At 35.7% G+C, this 22,961-nt stretch overlaps 2 protein-coding genes across 2 annotated transcripts in view; one reads left to right on the top strand and one right to left on the bottom strand.

Moving 5' to 3' along the window:
* Positions 1-365: 365 nt before the first annotated feature.
* LOC121383494 (fibropellin-1-like) lies at positions 366-12,958 on the top strand. Its single transcript, XM_041513565.1, has 9 exons — positions 366-630; positions 1,638-1,736; positions 2,750-2,854; positions 4,515-4,625; positions 6,309-6,422; positions 7,200-7,433; positions 9,042-9,074; positions 10,011-10,142; positions 12,853-12,958. The coding sequence occupies exons 1-8, from the start codon at positions 366-368 to the stop codon at positions 10,127-10,129; spliced, it is 1,080 nt and encodes a 359-aa protein (XP_041369499.1). The 3' UTR covers positions 10,130-10,142; positions 12,853-12,958.
* Positions 12,959-19,318: 6,360 nt separating this feature from the next.
* The window catches only part of LOC121383044 (patatin-like phospholipase domain-containing protein 7), a 48,751-nt gene continuing 45,108 nt past the window's right edge, over positions 19,319-22,961 (bottom strand). Inside the window, exons 31-33 of the mRNA XM_041512803.1 lie at positions 21,318-21,426; positions 20,151-20,314; positions 19,319-19,682 (exon numbers count right to left, since the gene is read on the bottom strand). Of these exons, the coding sequence (XP_041368737.1) occupies positions 19,641-19,682; positions 20,151-20,314; positions 21,318-21,426 (315 nt within the window). The 3' untranslated portion in view covers positions 19,319-19,640. The remainder of the gene's footprint in view (positions 19,683-20,150; positions 20,315-21,317; positions 21,427-22,961) is intronic.

Below are 22,961 nucleotides of genomic sequence, written 5' to 3'. Positions count from 1 at the left end.
TCTGCTATTCATGCTTCGCAAAAGCTTACTGTGTATTTTTATGTTATACCTGTGATTCAGGAGGAAAAAAAAAAACTGTCAAAAAATTAAATTGTCTATTCTAAATGCTTAAATATTCCAAATTTTCTAATGAATGCAGCTTTATAAAGTATACCTGTACAGTGAAACCTCTATAAACCAGACACCCAAATTACCAACTAAAAAGTTTGGTTTAAGAGGTATTTAGTTTAGAGAGGTGATATTTTGTACTGATATTTAAAAAAGGACCATAAAAAACATCAGATTTTTGGAGAATTCTGGTTTACAGAGGGTCTGGTTTTGAGAGGTTTCACTGTACATTATACTAACTCATTGTTACAGTGGTCATGAACACAAGTCCAACTCAGTTTCTCTGGGGTGCATACGGATCGTTCAGCAGTCCAAATTACCCAGGTAGCTACCCGATAAATGTGGAGAAGAACTACATACTGACGATGCCTACACAAATGCACAAATACAGAATCCACTTGACGTTCAGTGCCCTAGATATCGAGAAGGAGATGAACTGTAACTGGGACTATCTGGGATGGGGACCAGCCATCGGCTCCATTGACAAGCAGATCTGTGGGACAACACCAAAAGTATACACAAGTAAGTTCAACCACTATAGTATTATTAATTAAAAAAATTGCATATAAATGCATATAAAGTTAGCATATAAATCCAGAATGAATTTTTTTTTTATTATTTAATTTTTTTTGGTATCCCACTGCCCCTTTTCCTTTCTCTCCTCTAAATTCTCTCTTATTTCTTCCCGATCTGGCAGCTTCTCCTACCTTGTATATTTCCAGGACCATAGCTAGGACTTTTTGTTGTGGGGGGACAACTGAGTAGTCAATAGTCTAAAACTAATTAAATGGTTAACAAGAAAATTTTCTTTAAGTTTCTAAAATGCTTTCCGCATTTTTTTCTGGGGTGGGGGGGGCAACTACCCACCTTGCCCCCCACCTCCTGCTAGCTGATTTCAATTTCTTTCGCTGTCTACCTCCTCATCTCAGTCCTTGTGACAGATACTAGCTTCTAAGCCAGAATGAAGTCTTAATTGAAATCTGGCTCCATGCTTGTAAAACGTTTAGTCTTCACTCAAGACTAATCTAGGAGTGTAAGGTTTTAACACCATGGTAGTGACTTGCAAATTGCATGCTAGTGATATCATTAAATAGAGATAAAAAGTTTTAAATACAAGCAGTTGGCCTGATCTTACATGACATTTCATGCTGAGATTTTTATGATTAGATCTAACTTGCATCTAGATGATATTTTATTTGTCCTGTTCTCTGTCTCTTTCCCTCCCTCTCTCTCTCCCCCCCCCTCTCTCTCTCTCTCTCTCTCTCTCTCTCTCTCTCTCTCTCTCTCTCTCTCTCTCTCTCTCTCTCAATGCCATACAATATATATAACGGTAAATAAAATGTGTTGAGTGCATCATTAAAAAAATTACTTCCCAACTTAAAATGCCCCAAAATTCTCTTAAGATAATCTATGACCCTCTATTTTCAATATTATTATATATTTATGGTCTCCCCATTCCAAAATTATATGTAACTAGCATGCTATGATTCCACTTTTAAAGTGTATGAACAATAACCTTTATATTTCAGTCAATAATGTACAGAAGCGTGAAGTGTTTAAGTTTTATTCTGACTACATGGTAGTACGAGGCGGTTTCCACGTGAATTACAATGTATCCAAGGAGCCAGGTATGTTCTTTCATATAGTAGTTGTGGAGCACTGATTGAAAAAGGAAAATGTCTCAAGATTGATCCTAAAACCCACATGTTGAATCTTAAACTAGCTATCAATTACTGCATGCTATTTGGTGTTTATTTTGTATGTGAAATAAATAAACAACTTAAAACAGAAATAAGAGTAAAATAACAATCATGGTAATATTTACTATTCCTAATTTGTGCTTGTCTGTATATGTATTAAAATTATTTACTGAACAATTGGGATGGGGGTGCATGAGGCACAACTTTAAATATTGGTTCTAGAACTTTTGTGGAGGTTGTTAGGATGGGATGGCTAAACCACTACTGTACATAAAATACCGGCCTCAGTGGCGTCATGGTTAAGCCATTGAACATAAGGCTGGTAGGTACTGGGTTCGCAGCCTGGTATCGGCTCCCACCCAGAGCAAGTTTTAACGACTCAGTGGGTAAGTGTAAGGCCACTACATCCTCTTCTCTCTTATTAACCACTAACAACTAACCCACTGTCCTGGACAGACAGCTCAGATAACTGAGGTGTTTGCCCAGGACAGCGTGCTTGAACCTTAATTGGATATCAACACGAAAATAAGTTGAAATGAAAATGTAATGAATGTACATACAATACATATTGTTAAAAACAAATACACATACCTGTATACACACATCTGAAGTATTATAATTTCAGTATTTGTATTTCAGTTTGCCTGAAGCAGAGGCAGATCTAGGGGGACCCCAGGGGCCCGGGCCCACCCTAAATTTTGCAACAGTTATAATTTTATTATATATTAATTTTAATTTTTTCATGATCCCCTCCAAACCTCCCCCAAAGTTCCATTGGCATTTCGCCTCATGTCATTGCACCCCCCCCCCCCCCACCCATAATGGATTTTCTGGATCCGCCACTGTGAAGCTACACTTTTCACCAATTTTTTAGATTTTAAATTATTTTTTAATAAATGTTTACAGGAATACAGATATCACCTTGCTGTTGTTTATTCCAGACGCCTGCGACAGTTCACCCTGCAAACACAACGCCACGTGCACCCCACACGGTTATGGCTACAACTGTACATGTTCGTTTGGGTTTTATGGCAAAAATTGCGAGTGTAAGTATCTTTATTATTATGTTTTTATATGTTAGTTTTATTGTTCACATAGTGCTATTGTTGGAAGGAATTTGCCTTGAAAGTTGTTTAGTTGCTCTGAGTTCTGCACAAACATATAATTTATTCTATGGTAGAACTCTTAACTAGAAATTTTTTTGTTTTAGCCAGTGTTCAGACATGTAGAGCATTTCAAAAAACATTTTTAATAAAAAGTGACCAATTAGCCAAATATTAAATGTTATAGCTGCTTTGTATAAAAATTAGCAACTTGACTAATTTTGCAAAGGGCAGGTTGAGGCCTGGAATAACCCAGAAATTATGAACAACCCAGACACATACATAATATTAAACATTTAATGCACCTCAAGCAACCGCTTACCCATAGAATAAAATATATCAGAAGGGTGTGCAATTAAAAAGGCTCCACCCTCCAAACTTCCATCTTATACACCTACTGTACCTTATTTTCTTTCTCTCAGTATTGTTATTGTTGTTGTTATTTGTTCCTCCCATGTTTACCTAAAGTGATTTATGAAACCGGGGGAGGAGGGGGGGGGGGGGGGTGGTGGTGGTGATGTAGCTCAATGGTAGAACACCTGCCTTAAGTGTGATGAGTTGTAGGATCCAGCAAGTTTATTTTGTATAATGACACCACTAGAGCACATTGATTTATTAATCATTGGCTACTGGATATCAAACATTTGGTAACTATGACATAGTGTCTTAGAGGAAACCCGATACATTTTCCCATTATTAGCAAAGGATCTTTTATATGCACTTTCCCACAGACAGGAAAACACATACCACAGCCTTTGACCAGTTGTGATGCACTGATTGGAATGATAAGAAACCCAATCGGTTGAATGGATCCACCGAGGTGGTTCGATCCCACGACACAAGCACCTCAAGTGACTGAGCCAAATTATGCCGCTTGTAGGATCAATTACCCTTGGTAAACTCAGACTTTTTTCCCATTCCAACCCAAGCAACATGACTGGTTTACTAAAGTCTGTGGTATATACTGTTCTGTCTGTGGGAAAGTGTATATATAAAAGATCCATTATGGTAAAAACAGTGTATGTGACAGCAGTCAGTTTCCTCGGTTTCTCTCATGTTAGCAATTCAACATGGTTGACAATGTGGTGAGGCATTATTACGCAAATAGCGGGCGGGACGTAGCCCAGTGGTAAAGGGCCCGCTTGATGTACAGTCGGTCTACGATCGATCCCTGTTGGTGGACCCATTGGGCTATTTCTCATTCCAGCCAGTGCACCATCACTAGTATATCAAAGGCCTTGGTATGTGCTATCCTGTCTGTGCTACTAATGGAAAAATAGGTGTGTACTACAACAGCTTGTTCTTTTTTTTCTTTTCTTAATGTTGATATTATTATTCATGTCTGTATAATTCATATACAGAAATAAATTATTAAATTGAATTGTAAAACCCTATGACCTAATGGAAAAATGTATCGGGTTTCCTCTAAGACTCTATGTTAGAGTTACCAAATGTTTGACATCCAATAGCCGGTGATTAATTAATCAATGTGCTCTAGTGGTGTCATTAAACAAAACAACCTTTATTACACAAATATTCCTTTCCTTTCGACGGAACTAGCAAATGAAAAATAATGCATTTATTTATTTAATAATTTGTTTAGACGTTAATCTGTGTGATTATACCCCATGCCTCCACAATGGAATGTGCAATCGAGTGGGAAATTCCTTCAACTGTAGCTGTCCGTATCCATACACAGGAAAAACTTGCAATGGTAGGTTGTTTATTATCAATGCTGTTAACAGTTTACAGACACAGACACACACACACACACACACACACATGCACGCGCATACACACACACATGCATGCGCATACACACACATGCGCGCATACACACACACACACACTTGCGCGCGCACACACACACCCTAAATATGTTACCGTACATTATTAATATGACAGCTTATAATAAACTGCTACATTGTAATCTATAATATAATATGTAAATCCGTTTTAAGTTTCCAAACGTTCTGACCGCTTCTCCTCTTTTTATTTGTACTGCCGACAGCCTTTTTTGTACTTACACAATGGCGCACTTCGGAAGGATCGTTTTGCACTGAAGTCAACTATCGTATCCATATTGTGCTAAATATAGCATACAAAGACGAATTCCATAAATTCATTGGAAAATGGAGGCTGCCATCTTTGTCACTTAGTGGCTTTGGGCTGGCTATCTACACAGCAGTCATATTTGTTTGGGAAAGCCCAGTTTATGTACACTACCGCTCATTTAAATATTCCTGTGCTAAACACGGGTTACATTTAGTTTAGTATAATAAACAAATATATGCATACACATACACACCCACCCACCCTATCCACCCACCCCATACACACCCACCAACCCACAAATCCCCCCACTCATCCCCACCCAACCACTCTCCACCCACCCAGACACACACACACATGGGGCCATTCAAATATTATGTAACACTCTAGGGGTTGGATGGGTGTATGTTCAAATGATATGTAGCATTACAGGTGGTTTTATTACTAAAATGTTTTGAGGTATTTTTTCCCTGACCATAAACGCTCTGTCACGTTGACAATGTTTAACAAAGGTAATATAACTAGATGTAAACACACAATAATGATTATAAATTGAGTTGAAATGCATGACTTGTTTGTGAATGGGAGTGGGGATGGAGGTTTTCAAGTGTTACATAATATTTTGGTGGAATGTATGGTCTAGCGTTATGTAGCATTACAGGGGGAGGGAGGATGTCTAATTTTGACAAAAATAGCGTTACTTAATATCTGAATGGCCCCCATGAAAAACCTAAGTTATATATCAATTTAAGAAACAATTATAAAATATGTTTACATATTTATTAACTTACAAAAACAATAAACCCTTGCGACAATAACCCGTGTGACAATGGTGCTAGCTGTATTCCCACAAACGGCTCCAACTACTGCAGCTGTTTTCACAATATTTGTGTAATTAACTTACAGAAACAATAAACCCTTGTGACAATAACCAATGTGACAATGGTGCTAGCTGTATTCCCACAAACGGCTCCTACTACTGCAGCTGTTTTCACAATATTTGTGTAATAAATTTACAGAAACAATAAACGCTTGTGACAATAACCTGACAATGGTGCTACATGTAGCTGTATTCCCACAAACGGCTCCGGCTACTGCAGCTGTTTTCACAATATTTGTGTAATTAACTTACAGAAACAATAAACCCGTGTGACAATGGTGCTAGCTGTATTCCCACAAATGGCTCCTACTACTGCATCTGTTTTCACAATATTTGTGTGATAAACTTACAGAAACAATAAATCCTTGCGACAATAACCAATGTGACAATGGTGCTAGCTGTATTCCCACAAACAGCTCCTACTACTGCAGCTGTTTTCACAATATTTGTGTGATAAACTTACAGAAACAATAAATCCTTGCGACGATAACCCGTGTGACAATGGTGCTAGCTGTATTCCCACAAACGGCTCCTACTACTGCAACTGCTCCCATGGGTGGACTGGACAATACTGTGAAGGTAAGCAGGGTGGTGCCTGGTCTGACATCAGTGGGGTGGCAGTACAAAAATAAGTAGGGCATATTAAGAAAGGGTCTTCTGCAGGTAAACAAAAAAAGAAGACACTTTGAAACAACAAAAAAAGAGGCACCTTTTCATATTTTTTCCAGGATGCACTCCCATTAGATATTGCCTTAGTAAAGCAGGGACTTGTGTTTGTGTTTATGTTTGTGTGTGTGTATACACATGTGTATGTGGTGAGTGAGATGGAGAGAGAGAGAGAGAGAGAGAGAGAGAGAGAGAGAGAGAGAGAGAGAGAGAGAGAGAGAGAGAGAGAGAGAGAGAGAGAGAGAGAGAGAGAGAGAGAGATAGATAGATAGATAGATAGATAGAGAGTGAGTGAGTTTTAGTTGTATTTATCAACTGTATTGCCCATTATACTGATACACTTTCACCATTAGCCACATAATAGATCACACTAGATTATTCTAGCCAATGCACCACGACTGGTATATCAACGGCTGTGGTATTTGCTATCCTGTCTGCGGGATGGTGCACATAACAGATCACTTGTTACTAAATTATAGTGTGTTTTCTCTCTAAGACTCTTCCAAATGTTTGACATTCAGTAGCTGATGATTAATAAATCAATATGCTCAAGTGGAGTCATTAAACAAAATAAACCTTAACAATTCACTAGAGGATGCTACCACAACCATATCAGCAGTATTTTCTGGACTTTATTTTGTACAGAAATACAAGTTTAAACAATAACCATTTTTCCCCTTTTGATTTCAGATGATATTAATGAATGTGTGTCATTCCCTTGCCACAACAATGCTACGTGCTTTAACTGGCATGGGGGTTTTACCTGCTACTGTCAAAAGGGTTACTACGGCAATGCGTGTGAATTTGATTCCAGTCCCTGCAACCAACATCCCTGTATGAATGGCGGTTTGTGCTCAGTCGACAGATCAACTTACATGTTTGTATGTATGTGCCCACATGGATACACTGGGAAGTATTGTGAACGTACGTTACCACCAGTTTGTAGTGCAAGTACATGTATCTGTTAAAGCCACAGATCCTAGTTTCAAACCATGAAAATGGTCACTAAGTTTGGTTAATTTACAAACCAGGTTAACCTGTAACACATTTGGATATAGTTACAATATAGTGAAACAAAAGTCTGTGTTTTAGAAAAGGGAAAATACCCTTAAAAAGTAGACTAGAGTTCGTCTCCATAACTGTTATTTATCAGAGGTACGTGTTTTTAAAAATATAAAAAATGCATTTTGTGATATTAAACAGCAGGATGACTGGAAACACTTTGGATGTATCAAAATTCATAATCTAAAAATAAAATCTAAGTAATGTCTGATTTCAATTGTCAAAAATGTCTCTAATAGTGACAAATACGCCATCATAGTGTTTAAAAGCTAGGGTCTGTCACTTTAATTTGAAGTTACCTCTAATAGTGACAAATACGCCATCACAGTGTTTAAAAACTAGGGTCTGTCACTTTAATTTGAAGTTACCTCTAATAGTGACAAATACGCCATCACAGTGTTTAAAAACTAGGGTCTGTCACTTTAATCTGAAGTTACGTCTAATAGTGACAAATACGCCATCAGTGTTTAAAAACTAGGGTCTGTCACTTTAATTTGAAGTTACCTCTAATAGTGACAAATACGCCATCACAGTGTTTAAAAACTAGGGTCTGTCACTTTAATCTGAAGTTACCTCTAATAGTGACAAATACGCCATCACAGTGTTTAAAAACTAGGGTCTGTCACTTTAATCTGAAGTTACCTCTAATAGTGACAAATACGCCATCACAGTGTTTAAAAACTAGGGTCTGTCACTTTAATTTGAAGTTACCTCATAAACTTACAATGCATGGTTATTGCACATTTTCAATATTTCGATTGACCAGGGCACACCCTGTCCATTGCCAAATTAGCCAATTGCTAACTTTTATACAAAGTGGCTACAACATTTAGTCTTTAGATATTGAAATTTTCCTTAAATTAGCCACATTTTAAAATCCACACCAATTACTTTTTATAATAATATCTTATAATTAAATTTAAAACCACCCACCCTCGACCTCAATATATATAACATAACATGATAAACAGAGGATACTCCCGGAGTGTCTTGTGATATCGTAATTTATTAGCACGAGTTGATGAAAGTATGAAATCCCAGACTTGCCGAGGATTTTTATACTTTTATCAATGAGTGTTTATAAATAATAATATCACAAGACACGAGGGGGTATTCTTTTTATCATCCATTATCATTCTTTTCATTTGTGACAATTGTAAACAATGTCAGTAATCTGGGTTGAATGTCACTGTATTTGGCAGTGTAGACTCGTTAACTAGCACAACAACAGTGGTGTGACATCATTAATGATAGGTTTAGCGCTGAAACATACACATAATGACGTAACAAAAAGAAGCGATATCTCCCAGAAGAATATCGCAGGAGATATCTCAAATTATGGTGCCAGCGATATCTCCTACAAAAGCCTTTAATGGATGATAAATGTACTCATCACCAACAATGTTTTCATACGAACTTCAGACACCATATAAATTATTAATTTAAATTTAGAAGTATTTTATTTTCCAGTTGGAATGCATAGTACCACCATGTCTTATACAAGTAAGTTGTTTGAATGTTTGATAAAGGGTCAGTAGTGGTAATTCTGAGTCTCTGACATAATGGGACATGACATCATGTCATAGTAGGGCTTAGTGTAGTGTTAACAATAAAAATAATACAATTGTATAGAAATTAAATTTTAAAATCCACAACAATTACTTTCCATAATTATCTGTTAATTGATTAAGTTAAAACATCAGTGATATTGTTTTAAGTTAATTAGTCTTGTATCACTGCATATATTAGGTATTTTGGATGGCACATTACTGGGGGTGGGAGGGTAAAACCAAAAAAAGGTTCCCTGAATGTTTTAGGATGTGCCAATTACCACATAAGAACTATTAGTAAGTGTTTGAAATTTAATTATAAGTATTGTGTGTTATTTCTTTTACGTTCATCTGGGTATGAAAAAAACATACCATCTTTTTTTTGGGTTCATACCCCGATGAATGTAAAAGAAATGACAGACAATCCTTAATTATTTCTAATTCACAACTTAAAACAAACTATTGGTTGTGCTTTTTACTAGTTTCATACAATATTAGAAAAAAAACCCAAAACATTTTGTTTATTCATTGTTTCATTTTAAACCATTTAACCTGTATTGAATGTGTTAAGTGCTACTATTTGTTTGTTTATTATATCAATTTACACCATATATTTCATAGTATAACCTACTGGTATATTACATTTGGTAATTTGTCCGTTTGTTATATAAATTTCTACTGAATATTTCAGATTTTGAACCCATATTGTGTTATTGGTTCATTACATTGGTTATTGGTTCGTCATATCATTTTATACCGTCATATATATTTCAGATTATAACAAGTATTGCATGTTAAGTACATATCTACGTTATCGTATAAATTATAACTTTTAATATATTAAGTATCTGTCTGTTTGTCATATAAGTTTATATAGAATATTTTTCAGGTTATAACCCGTACTACGTGTTGAGTAAACTGATGTTGGCTAGGAACAGAACTGAAGCCACCAAGGTTGGGATGCAACGAGTTTTAGGTTATCTAAACCTACTGAAGAAGAAAGTCTAGACCTATCCAGAAAGTGAGACTCAATCAACATTTAGTTGAATCTTCTTGTATAACCAAAGGTGGATCTAGTGGGGTGTGTGTGTGTGTGTGTGTGTGTGTGTGTGTGTGTGTTATAATTTTATTATATATTCATTTTCTTTTTTTTTACAATCCCCTCCAAACCTCCCCCAAAGTTCCATTGGCATTCCACCTTATGTCACATTATACACTGTCCCTATGGCAGAACATTTATGAAAAAAAAAAAATTAAACTATACTCACGGCCAAAAGAAACTTTACAAGTAATATTTTTGAATTTGTGGGGTAACGGCAAATAATAAGAATAACATTATTTGTGATATTATTTAATAGTTCAATACCAAATGTAGATCATCAACAAAAGCAACGTGACTGCAGGTAACAATTACGTCATAATGTGAAAGTTACACGTGGGGTCAAAAACCAAATTTACACTGAAATGTCACCCAATGAAGTCGAGCAAAGTGAGGTATTTCAGACTCCATAATGTCTCTAATAACGTGTGTTTCCCCCGTGAGCTCGGATACATGCATGCACACGTCTTCGCATAGATGTAGTCAGCCTTCTGATTACATCATTTGGGATGCGTCGCCATTCCTCAACTAGGGATTGTTGCAGTTGTTGTCTGTTGAGTGGGGGCTGTTGTCTCTGTCGAATCTGGTGATCAAGGTAGTCCCAAAGATGTTCTATAGGTGACATGTCTCGAGAGCGTGCAGGCCATGGCAAGACGTTAACGTTGTTCTGATAGAGGAAGTCCTGCACAATGCGAGCAACGTGAGGTCTCGCATTATCCTGCTGGAACATGATCCCTTGAGGCTGTTGCTGTAGGAATGGCAACTGGTCTTAGCACTTGTAACGTTGAGCGTTCAGATGGCCATCAATGATGACAAGTTCAGTGGTCTGATCACCAAAGATGCCTCCCCACACCATCACACTACCACCTCCGAAAGGTTCGACTTCATTAATGCAACAACGGGCTGTATGTTCTCCTCTACGCCGATACTCTTATTCTCCTATCCCCACGGAACAGGCAGAACCTAATCTCATCAGAAAAGAAAACCCTTCGCCAATCACGAATCAGCCAACGCCTCATATGCCTGGCCCATCGTAATCTGAGCCGATGATATTGGTCTGTCAATGTGGTCCCACGGTAGGGTCTGTAGGCTCTGATACCAGCAGCACGTAATCTTCTTGACACGGTGTGTTGTCTACTCACATGGTGGCCGAATGTCGTTGCCACTGATGATGTCACCATCAGAAAACGATTATGTAGGTGTAATGTTCGTAGGTATCGGTCATCCCGTTGAGTTGTGGCACGTGGTCTACCCGTTCTTGGCCTGTCCGATGTCCGACCTGTCTGTTGGTATCGATTTATTAGGTTACCAACAGCAACTCTGGAACATCCAAATGTCCTTGCGACATGAGCGTTAGATGCCCCCATTTGTATCATGCCTATAGCCCGCTCGCGTTGTTCTACAGTAAGTCGTGGCATTCTTTTGGTGGTTTTCTATCAAATGCATACCCTACCAGTATCCTGGCTCATTTTAATACCATTATTGCACGGGTGAATTTCGTAGGTCCTGAAAAATGTGATTTCGATATTTTTTTTGCTGGGCATGAAAAGCATGCAACGTTATGTTTCAAATATACTGTAGAAAGTTGGTTTTGTTTGGGTGATTATTTATGCAATTGGTTACGTTAGAATATATGGATGTTTTCAGAGACTAAATTTTGTTTTCATTTGTAAAGTTTCTTTTGGCCGTGAGTATATAATAAAAAATGGTTAAGAACACTTTTCAGTACACCCACTGACACCACATGACATTCCAGTTTTACCTAAACCCACCCACACCCGCATTACATAATATTAGAAGGTCCCCTAAATAGCAATTCACAGCTATCCCTTCAATTTATAAAGGTTTGTTTTTAACCTTTATACAAAACCACATATAAATAAAGAAAACAAATGGATGGTCTGTATGAAGTTTGTTTCTCAGGATAAGCTTACTTACTAACTTACTGGAAAAAGTTGATATAACAAAAGTTTAAAAAAAGGAAGATACAATAACAGTTTCATAGTAGATAAAATAAGTTTTCAAAACAAAATCAGATCAAATGTAACAAGGGTGTGGGGGGGGGGGGGGGGAAGCTTTTTTAATCAGTTTTTTTTTTATAAACTCCTTTTAGTTTCTAATAATTAAATTTCTGTTACATTCATTACAACGTAATGTCATCCCACTGGTCCAGACGTAGCAACAGAAGTTTGTTAATTTCTCGATGAACATAAAAATTATGTCGTCATGGAACGTCATATCTGATGACGTCATTTTATATGGGCAAGTTGTCTTATTGAGCATTATTGTTTATGGACTAAAAATAATTCAAAATAAAGTATGACGTTTTAGTGTTATTATTAGCCTATATGATTCAAATTTAATTATAAGTATTATCTGTTATTTCTGTTATGTTCATCTGGGTATTAACAAAACAAATCATCGACAAACTTATGTGAGAATGGCTTCGCTGATTCACACAGTTTGCGGATAATTTTTGTTGTTGTTCATACCCTGATGAATGTAAAAGAAAAATCTGACAATCCTTAATTGACCGAGTTTCCACTTTGTGATTATGGTATATGTCTACAAGTTTGTTTTAATATTTCACAAAATGATAAATAATTATTCCCAATCTAATTTTCATTTTCAGGATGAAGAAAATAGCTGAAGATACCGACAACCATTTATGAATTATACATTATTTTATTAATGTGTGTTTTTCAGTCAGAAGTATATTAAATCTTTTCAGTTGACAAGTTTGTTTTTTCTTCTTTTAAATTTATGTTGACATAAGCATACTAGTAATAGATGACAATATACAATATAACTTGGGGCCTAATTCACAAAGGTCTCTTAGGCTCTGTTAGACAACAAAGCATCCTCTTGGCAAGTCTTTTAGCATTGCACTGTGAGATCGCAAAGTTGTGACATTTTAATGAATTAGGCCCAATATTATCCAGCAAGAGTAAAATTCAAGCATGATACAGTTAATGCATTATGGGGATGGGGTCCTTTGTACCAATACTCTAGAACTAGTATATAAAAAGGTAGTATGTGCTGTTCGAGTGACCTCGATTGGGTTAGTGGTTAAGCTATCAGACTTAAGGCTGGTGGGTACTGGGTTCATTTCCCGGTACTGGCTCCCACCCAGTCAGTTTTCACAACTCAGTGGGTAGGTGTAAGGTCACTGCACCTACTTCTCTCTCAGTAACCACTAACAACTAATCCACTGTCTTCAATAGACAACCCAGATAGCTGAGGTGTGTGTGCCCAGGTTAGCATATTTGAACCTTAATTGGATAAAAGCACGAAAATAAGTTGCAATGAAATGTGCTATTCTATTGGTGGAAAAGATATATGTGATGTAGATACTAGTGTACTAAACTGGACATGATTTGATAACCTCTCAACATGCCAGCTATTTGAAATAAAGCTTCGGTTTCCCAATGTTGAATGCAAAAATGCTTGTTTTTTGTTATTCTTTAAAAAAAAAACAATCCCCCCACCCCACCATGATTTTTTTAACTATAGTAAACAGAACTTTAACAATATGTTTTTATAAAGTACCTTGAAAGTAGACAAACTAAATTTTAAAGAAAACTTCTTGTGAATTGTTTAAAGACATTTTGAGAAAATTAAAATAGCTGGGTAACAATTAGAACAGTAATTCAGTACCAGTTATTATTACGTTTATGTTCCTTGAGAAATAAATTTTTATTTGACAACTGAAAATTATTTCACACAGGACATAAACTGGATTATACAACAGCTGGTAACTTTATTATTTTCCTCAACATTTATCATAAACACATACAATACAATAAAAGTTCAGATAAAACCCCACAACACAACAATAATTCACTTTGAAATACATTAGTTTATTTCAGTAAACAGATATATATAACAAAATTGCATTGATAAAGCAACAATTGTAATGAAGGTGAAAGCCAGATACAAATGGTATTAAATTATATGTACTTTACATTCAACCTAATTGTCCACATATCAGCTTTCAATACTCTTGTTTCACAAACAAATATACCTGATTAATACTAATAGATTCTGACACCAGCCTCAAAAGAATCAATCCTTTTAGTTCAATCAGTCTTATAATGTTAGTATAATTATTATAAAATTCACTGCATTTTACTTTTTAATACAATGACGTTATTTCTTCTCTCAGCTGATATATATATATTTCGTCAGGAGAACGAATGCATGCAGTGTTACACATTACGTGACATCACATATTCCTTGATGTAATGATGTAATCAACTGGTAGCAACAGCCGTCTACCTCATAAATTATAAGACTAATTAACCAATGAAAAGCACGTATTATGTCTAGGGATGTGTGCTAAATGTTTTTTCTAGCATGGCTTTCTGGCACCTTTCTACCAGTTGATTAAACTAGAAAGACACATTATAAGTCCATTTCACACCACACCCCCCAAAACCAGCTAAACCCCAACAAACAATAAAACCACTCCTGTCTTCAACACCTACACTTTTCCCCAACATCACATCATAAAAAATATTAATAAAAGTAAATGCATAATAAAAAGAAAAATATACAACACAAAAGCACTAGTGTTTTTTTTTTTTTTATATTGTTGAAAACAATTAACATATTTTAAATGCCAATTTTACTAGGAAAAGTCACTTATGCAGCAACACAGATTTTAACATGACATTAAGACAATAATTTGGTTTGAATGCCTGCAATCAAAGTGACAAACCCATATGTACAATATTCTTTGTTGGTCGAAACAAATATTATAAACAGTTACAAAATGTGTCAATACATCCCTAAATACAGACCTGGGGAGGGGCACCAAGAAATGTGAAAACTTCATTACAGAAACTCCTTTGAATCTGCACTCATCACAAAAGAAGAATAACATTAATATGTTTAAGAGCGTCCATTACTTTGTGATTATCATGTGACATAACACTTTTTGTTCCTTCTTTTTTTTGTGACGTAACACTTGGTTTGTAGTACATATAGTGTTAATGTGATTTGTAATTGTATGCTATATACATTTTATGTAATTTTTATTTGACCCGTAAGTATAGTTACATTGTAGATGATAAATATAAACACATGCAAGATAGTAGCTAAGCTTATAACAAACAAGGCACATTTCAGGTACTAGTAATACAGCTAAGAACATTCTAGAAATGATCACATGGGGGGGGGGGGGGGGGGGGGGGGGGAGGAGGTGAAGAGAATTAGGAAAGAAGGCCACTGAGATATTTTATTATCCTGAATTACATTTATTTACCAAATTCAGTGGCGTAGGAAGGTGCCAAAAAGTGAGGGGCACACTTTTATATTTACACACTTTTACACTATTATAAAGCAAAATATCTGAAAAGTGGGAGGTATATGCCCCCCCACACACACCCACTTCCTACGCCAGTGCAAATGGACAGTTATAAAATTTATGTATTGGGGATACAGGCAAAAATGCATAATAGTTTTAAGAGTTTTAGGAGTACTTTATAATGACATCTACTTGGCAAGTATTACATATGAATATAACTATGTTGTAAGTTTAAACAATATTTATTTCTGTTAATATTAACAGATAGGATTGGTCAACAGGCATAGCCTGTATAAAGACCTTTCTCAACATTATACAACTGAAGTAATAACTAGTCAATATGGACAGCTACATATCTCTATTATTCAAGAAGAATCTTATTTGATGTGCTTAAAAATACTGACAAAGTTGTCCCATAATTTAGTGTTGAGTAAAATACAAGAAGTAGCACATTTAGTGTTGAAAAAAGTAAAACTATTACATTTTTAATCTGTTTAAATACAAATATTTGTATATAAATGTTGTAGATGATTATAAATGTTTAAACTGTATTCTTTAGGTGGTGTGTAGTTAAAAAACAAAAATACCTGCTGCATCCCAACCTCCCCCATGTGATCATTTCTTGACCTGCCCCTACTGAGACAATCGCACGATATAATACTTGGTATAATACTTGAAAGTGTGTCACACCCAAATTTTATCACAGAATTGAAATATTATATGTAGAACTTGGTTATAGTACAGATAAAAAAGCAGGGCTCTACATTAACACTTGTCCACTTGAGTTTGTTGTTGTTTTGTTTTTTTAGTATTTATTAAAACAAAAATCGATTGACCTACCGGCATATTAAGGTCTCTCCCTATATTTTACAGAAAACATGTTTTGGTAGAGAGAGAGAGAAAGAGAGAGAGAGAGAGAGAGAGAGAGAGAGGGGAGGAGGAGAGAGAGAGAGAGAGAGAGAGAGAGAGAGAGAGAGAGAGAGAGAACTGCTTGGAACCATAACCTGCGGGTAGAACAAATCAGTTGTTCCACTGAGAAAGCAACTTAAACATTGCTGGACTCTCATCAGAAAAATTCAGGAGAGAAGCATATTTCACAAGTAAAATGGGGAAGAACGTGTTCAGTAAGACAAGTTGGTCCAGAGTTAATGTAGAGCCCTGAAAACTGAAAAGCTATGTACATCTCTGAGACTTAAACTATGGTATAGTGATTATAGAAGCATATTAATCTCTACAAAATCTATGGCACACACACAAATGTTCTGTAATATACATTATATACACACATATACATGAAATATTTACCTTTGTAGATACTTGTGTAACGGGGCATAATTACTAAGTATAAAAGCATGTGAGACAAACTACAGGTTTCATTTTGTAAATACTGAGCACTGCCGTGCAAATGTAAAATGTCACACCTTTTTTTCTTCTTTTTTAAAGTCACATGATATTTTAAGTTATTTTGTCCCAGACAGAAACCAAACAGGAGATATAACCATTACCACCAGACATTGCCATCTCTGACAATTCAACAAGACTACATATAGATGTACATCAGCGTTCGACAAATACACTAGCCCTCAGTCCCGGTCAGTAAATCTTGGGTCTGGACTAGTGGAAATTATCACCTGTATTACTATAAATACATAGGACACCCACCAAAGCTTCTGTGAGGGCTAGTGTTTGTCTCAAACATTTGTCGAACACTGTATACATGTTACGTATAAGAAAATATAAGCAAACTTAAGAATAGAACTATGTACACTGAACACTGGTTTAGTGAACAAAGAGTACACTTTTGACCACACACACCCCCCACTCCTAAAAGTGTACATCCCCAAATGAAAAATGTTGATAGACATTTTTCATTTTCAAAAAAAGTGTATGCTGGCCCCTTAACCACCTCCCCCCACGCGTACGGTTTGTACGCTCGTGAAAATGTTGAAAATTATGGACGGCCCCTAGGGAGGCCAAGCCCCCCCCCCCACCCATCTTACCCCTTTTTTTCCCTCCACCACCTATTAAATTTGCCTGTCACCTTTTAATATGACTCATAGACAGATGGGTGGCCATTCCCAATATGGGTGCTCTCCCAAAATAAAATCCTGGCTATGCCAATAATGAACCCTCTCTATAACAGCCATCAAAGTAAGTTATTAATTAAATGAGTAATTTATGATCCAAAAAACACTAATCACACATAAGCACATTTTAAACTACGATTATTACCGGTAGGCGTTTAATTGTGACACTATATTTTGGTGAAATTGACTAGCACCACATATAATGCTATCATTGGTTACCGTAATATAAGAGAATGAGGCCTTTTTATGGGCAAAATCCTAGACAAGATAACACCCTTAATGATCAGGTGACCTTAATACACAGGCAAAAATAAAAAGTATACATGGCCTTAATAGATATATGGTTGTTAACAGTGGCCTTTATAACAAGTTTGACTGTAATAGCACTAACAAAAAATGCATTAAATATAAATTTGTCATGTCAGTTGCCTGATTATGATTAAAATTATGTCTGGAAACAAAATTCTAAAGTGTGCACACACGCACATATAAACACATACTCACAATAACTGAAATCAATGAATAATAAATGTGATTATTTTTTTAACAAAACTTTTGTTCAAATGCTTCTTGTTAAAGCCTGACTTCTGTACAATCATTAAGAGATGCAGATCGATACAAACCAACACAGACAGTCTGTGACGGAGTTTCCAATTAAAAAATTATTTTATTCTAATTACTTTATCGGAGCCAGTGGAATTCTTTCTATATAAACCCATATTACGAACACATACATGTAGAACAGCATTTAGAACTAGTTGAAACTGAAAACTATTCTTCTTTGCCTTGGATTTCTCTAATTTTAAACCTTTTGCTAAATTAACATTGCTAATCTACGAAGAGGTTTTTCGATGAAACCCTCCCCATCCTTGAATAAACCCCTAATACACAGCCTGTTCATCAATATTCTTAGACTTAGCAAGGAGGATCAAAATATTAGAAACTAAACAACATTTTGATATTATTCTTACCATCAAAAATATATGAATGATCATCAAAAAGTGTACAATCGTAATTAAGAAAACGGAAAATAAATTTCCAATCACTGCAAAAGAAATCACAGATAAGCAAGTACGGTCAATATGACATAGTTACTACAACTATAATGAAAGTAACCAATAACAAATCAAAGTACATCTGATTTGGTAAAATCTTATTTGATAATCCACATTTTTTTGGTCATGATCAAACCTTTTTTTTTTTTTATAACATCTCACACAAAAATGTCCTATAAATGCACCAGCTTATTAATTATGCTAATGACCGTAAAACTTCAATAACTTGAATAATCAATACACATTAGCTATTAAACCAATACACTGGAGTAGCGAAAACTTAAGATTGCAGGTTTTCATGTCTTGGAAGTCTAAAATGTCCTATAAATGCACCTGCTTATTAATTATGTTAATGACTGTAAAACTTCAATAACTTGAAACTAACGTGGGTAAGTAAACCAAATCTTATCCAAGATTACTCTGTAATAATCAATGCACATTAGCTATTAAACCAATCCACTTGAGTAATGAAAACTTACATTGTAGGTTTTCATGTCTTGGAAGTCTAAGTTGTTGAAATCCATTATTACTATATGAAATACAAATACGATTCCATACCAGTTCTTTAGATTGAACAACGGTTTTTGACAGGTCAAAATCTGAATTACTGAAGCTAATTTGTTATCAGGTCAGCATTTTAAAGCATAATTTACATTTTATATATACTTTATTCAATTTGACACACTGATTTCCTCTCTTCTAAGCTATTTAAAAATACCAAAATAAAAAAGTATAGCAGAAGGGTTCACCGTGAACCCGTTTTAAAGCACTTTTGCAGTTGTGGCTCCCTGACTATCAACTATCTTTAATCATTTGTCATCATAAAGCTTGGTTGCCTGGATGGTAGTCCTGATAACTACTTAAGTCTTCCAAAATTTCAAACCCTGAATACAACACAGAAACAGTTGTCATTTTCACTGGCCGGTATCACAATGTTATCTGGTTCCAACTTGAGAGACCGTGTAGCCTACTAGTCTGTTAATGGCCGATTTCGTCGTCTTGATCCCACAGGCTGTAACAAAAATTACCATAATATATTGTGAAAAACTAAACTGTAGGAACATTCAATACGATCTTTACCATTTCAAAGTGCTGTATGCCTTGAATCACAGAGTAATATTTAGTTTTTCCACAATGAAGAGTTTTCTACCATTCCAGAATGCTTTTATATGAGTTTATGTATAGCAAACTGGCATCCAAATTATTTGCTGACATTCATTTTGTTGTCTTTACTATCAGTACATAAAATATCCCCTCTAAACCGTATATGCCTTAAAACCGGACTTTTACTTGTCACATGAGTGTTAGGTTCATAGGGGTTTTTGCTGTATAAAATCAGCTGAAGTAACAACTTAATTGAAATCCAGATTTTTAAATTGGTTTCTTACACACCTTGAGAAGAGAACACTGAAATGTGTGGTGTCATACTTCCATTCATGTTGTACTCTTGATGTATAATATGTTATGCTATAACACAAACCTCCATTTTGGATGTTCCCACAATGGGTTCTGTATGCTGGTCTGAACTAAAGGTGGACTCAGGATTGCTGCCCACAGTGTTTACGTCTTCGTCATCAGGATGATCGTAAACAATATGATCTGCTTCCTCATCGGTCTCTTCCACCTCTTCATATTCGTCGTCACCTACACGTACATAATTAACAAATAATCAAAGTCAAATGTATTTTTCATGACCATCCATGAATGAATAATGCCATCACAGCATTAAAATACAATGCATCCAGCCACAAGTATATAAACGTGTATGTGTGTATCCATATGTATGTACATCTATGATTCTCTCTCTCTCTCTCTCTCTCTCTCTCTCTCTCTCTCTCTCTCTCTCGCTCTTTCTCTCTCTCTTTCTAAGGGAAGCGGGACGTAGCCCAGTGGTACAGCGCTCGCTTGATGCATGGTCAGTTTGGGATTGATCCCCGTCGGTGGGCCCATTGGGCTATTTCTCGTTCCAGCCAGTGCACCACGACTGGTATATCAAAGGCCGTGGTATGTGCTATTCTTTCTGTGGGATGGTGCATATAAAAGATCCCTTGCTGCATTAGAAAAAATGTAGCGGGTTTCCTCTGATGACTACGAATCAGAATTACCAAACGTTTGACATCCAATAGCCGATGATTAATTAATCAATGTGCTCTAGTGGTGTCATTAAACAAAACAAACTATACACTCTCTTTCTACGGGAACGGGATGGAGCCCAGTGGTAAAGTGCTCGTCTAATGTGCAGTCAGTTTGGGATCGATCCACATTGTGGACACATTTCTCATTCCAGCCAGTGCTCCACAACTGGTATATCAAAGGCTGTGGTATGTGCTATCCTGTCTGTGGAATAGTTCAATTAAAAGATCCACTGCTACTAATAGAAAAATGTATGGTTTTCTCTCTAAGACTTTATGTCAGAATTACCAAATGTTTAACATCCAATAGCCGTTGATTAATAAATCAATGTGGTCTGGTGGTGTCATTAAAACAAAACAAAACAAACTCCTCCCTCCCTCCCCCCCCTCTCTCGCTCTCGCTCTCGCTCTCGCTCTCGCTCTCGCTCTCGCTCTCTCTCTCCACCCCATATCAGTCTCGATTTTGTAAAAATTAATCTAGAAGTGTAAAATGTAAAATTTAAAAAGGAATTTACTGTCAGTGCTGAAATCATCATTATGCAAGTAGAACCGTGGTTTTGGCTTGTCGATCTTTGACACCAATTCCGCAAGATCAGTGAAGTAGGCCATCACAGGAACCTGGGCCTGAATGGAAACAAAAGTACATATAGAGCTTATATAGAGAATAACATAGGATATTGGCTTTATCCTGTATATAGAGAATAACGTAGGATATTGGCTTTATCCTGTATATAGAGAACAACTAGTTAATGATATAGGATATTGGCTTATCCTGTATATAGAGAATAACTAGTTAATGACATAGAATACTGGCTTTATCCTGTATATAGAGAATAAATAGTTAATGACGTAGGATATTGGCTTTATCCTGTACATTGAGAATAAATAGATAATGACATAGAATATTGGCTTTATCCTGTATATAGAGAATAAATAGTTAATGACGTAGGATATTGGCTTTATCCTGTATATAGAGAATAACTAGTTTCTGATTCAAAAGTTAAACATTTATGGCTGCAAAGGGAATTCTCGTAACTTGTTCCATTCTTATTTAAGTAACAGGACACAGCAAGTCATTATAGGAATGGCAACATCAGAACCTAAATCCATTATTTATGGTGTTCCATAGGGTTCCATACTAGGACCTCTTCTCTTTATACTGTACATAAATGATCTTCCACGATACATTGAACATTGTACCACAAGTATGTATGCAGATGATTCAACAATGTTCATGTCAGGGAAAACTGTTACTCATATTCAAGATAAACTACAGCAAGATCTGAATAGTGTAGAAAAATGGTGTTCCTATAATAAAATGTTCATAAACACAAAAAAGACCAAATATATGACTATAGGAACAAGACAAAAAGTTACAATCCAAAATGATATTTCTCTTATAATAAATTCAGAATGTCTGCAACACACTGATTGTGAAAAACTTTTAGGAATTAAAGTTGATAATAATTTAAAATGGACAAAACATGTGTGTTCCTTAATCTCTAAACATCTGTATCTTTTATTGAAAATCATTAGGTATTTAAATTTAGATGCAAGAACACTTTTCTACAATGGGTATTATAATAACTAGTTAATGATGTAGAATATTGGCTTTATCCTGTATATAGAGAATATCTAGTTAAAGACGTAGAATATTGGCTTTATCCTGTATATAGAGAATAGCTAGTTAATGACGTAGGATATTGGCTTTATCGTGTATATAGAGAATAGCTAGTTAATGATGTAGGATATTGGCTTTATCCTGTATATAGAGAATACTTAGTTAATGACGTAGGATATTGGCTTTATCCTGTATATAGAGAATAGCTAGTTAATGACGTAGGATACTGGCTTTATCCTGTATATAGAGAATAGCTAATTAATGACGTAGGATATTGGATTTATCCTGTATATAGAGAATAACTAGTTACTGATGTAGGATATTGGCTTTATCCTTATATAGAGAATAGCTAGTTAATGACGTAGGATATTAGCTTTATCCTGTATATAGAGAATAGCTAGTTAATGACGTAGGATACTGGCTTTATCCTGTATATAAAGAATAGCTAGTTAATGACGTAGGATATTGGCTTTATCCTGTATATAGAGAATATCTAGTTAATGACGTAGGGTATTGGCTTTATTCTGTATATAGAGAA

This window comes from Gigantopelta aegis, chromosome 10 (genome assembly GCF_016097555.1).
Source record: "Gigantopelta aegis isolate Gae_Host chromosome 10, Gae_host_genome, whole genome shotgun sequence".
NCBI lineage: Eukaryota > Metazoa > Mollusca > Gastropoda > Neomphalida > Peltospiridae > Gigantopelta > Gigantopelta aegis.
The sequence above is the reverse complement of the archived record's forward strand: the minus strand, read 5'-3'. Positions and strand labels throughout refer to the sequence as shown.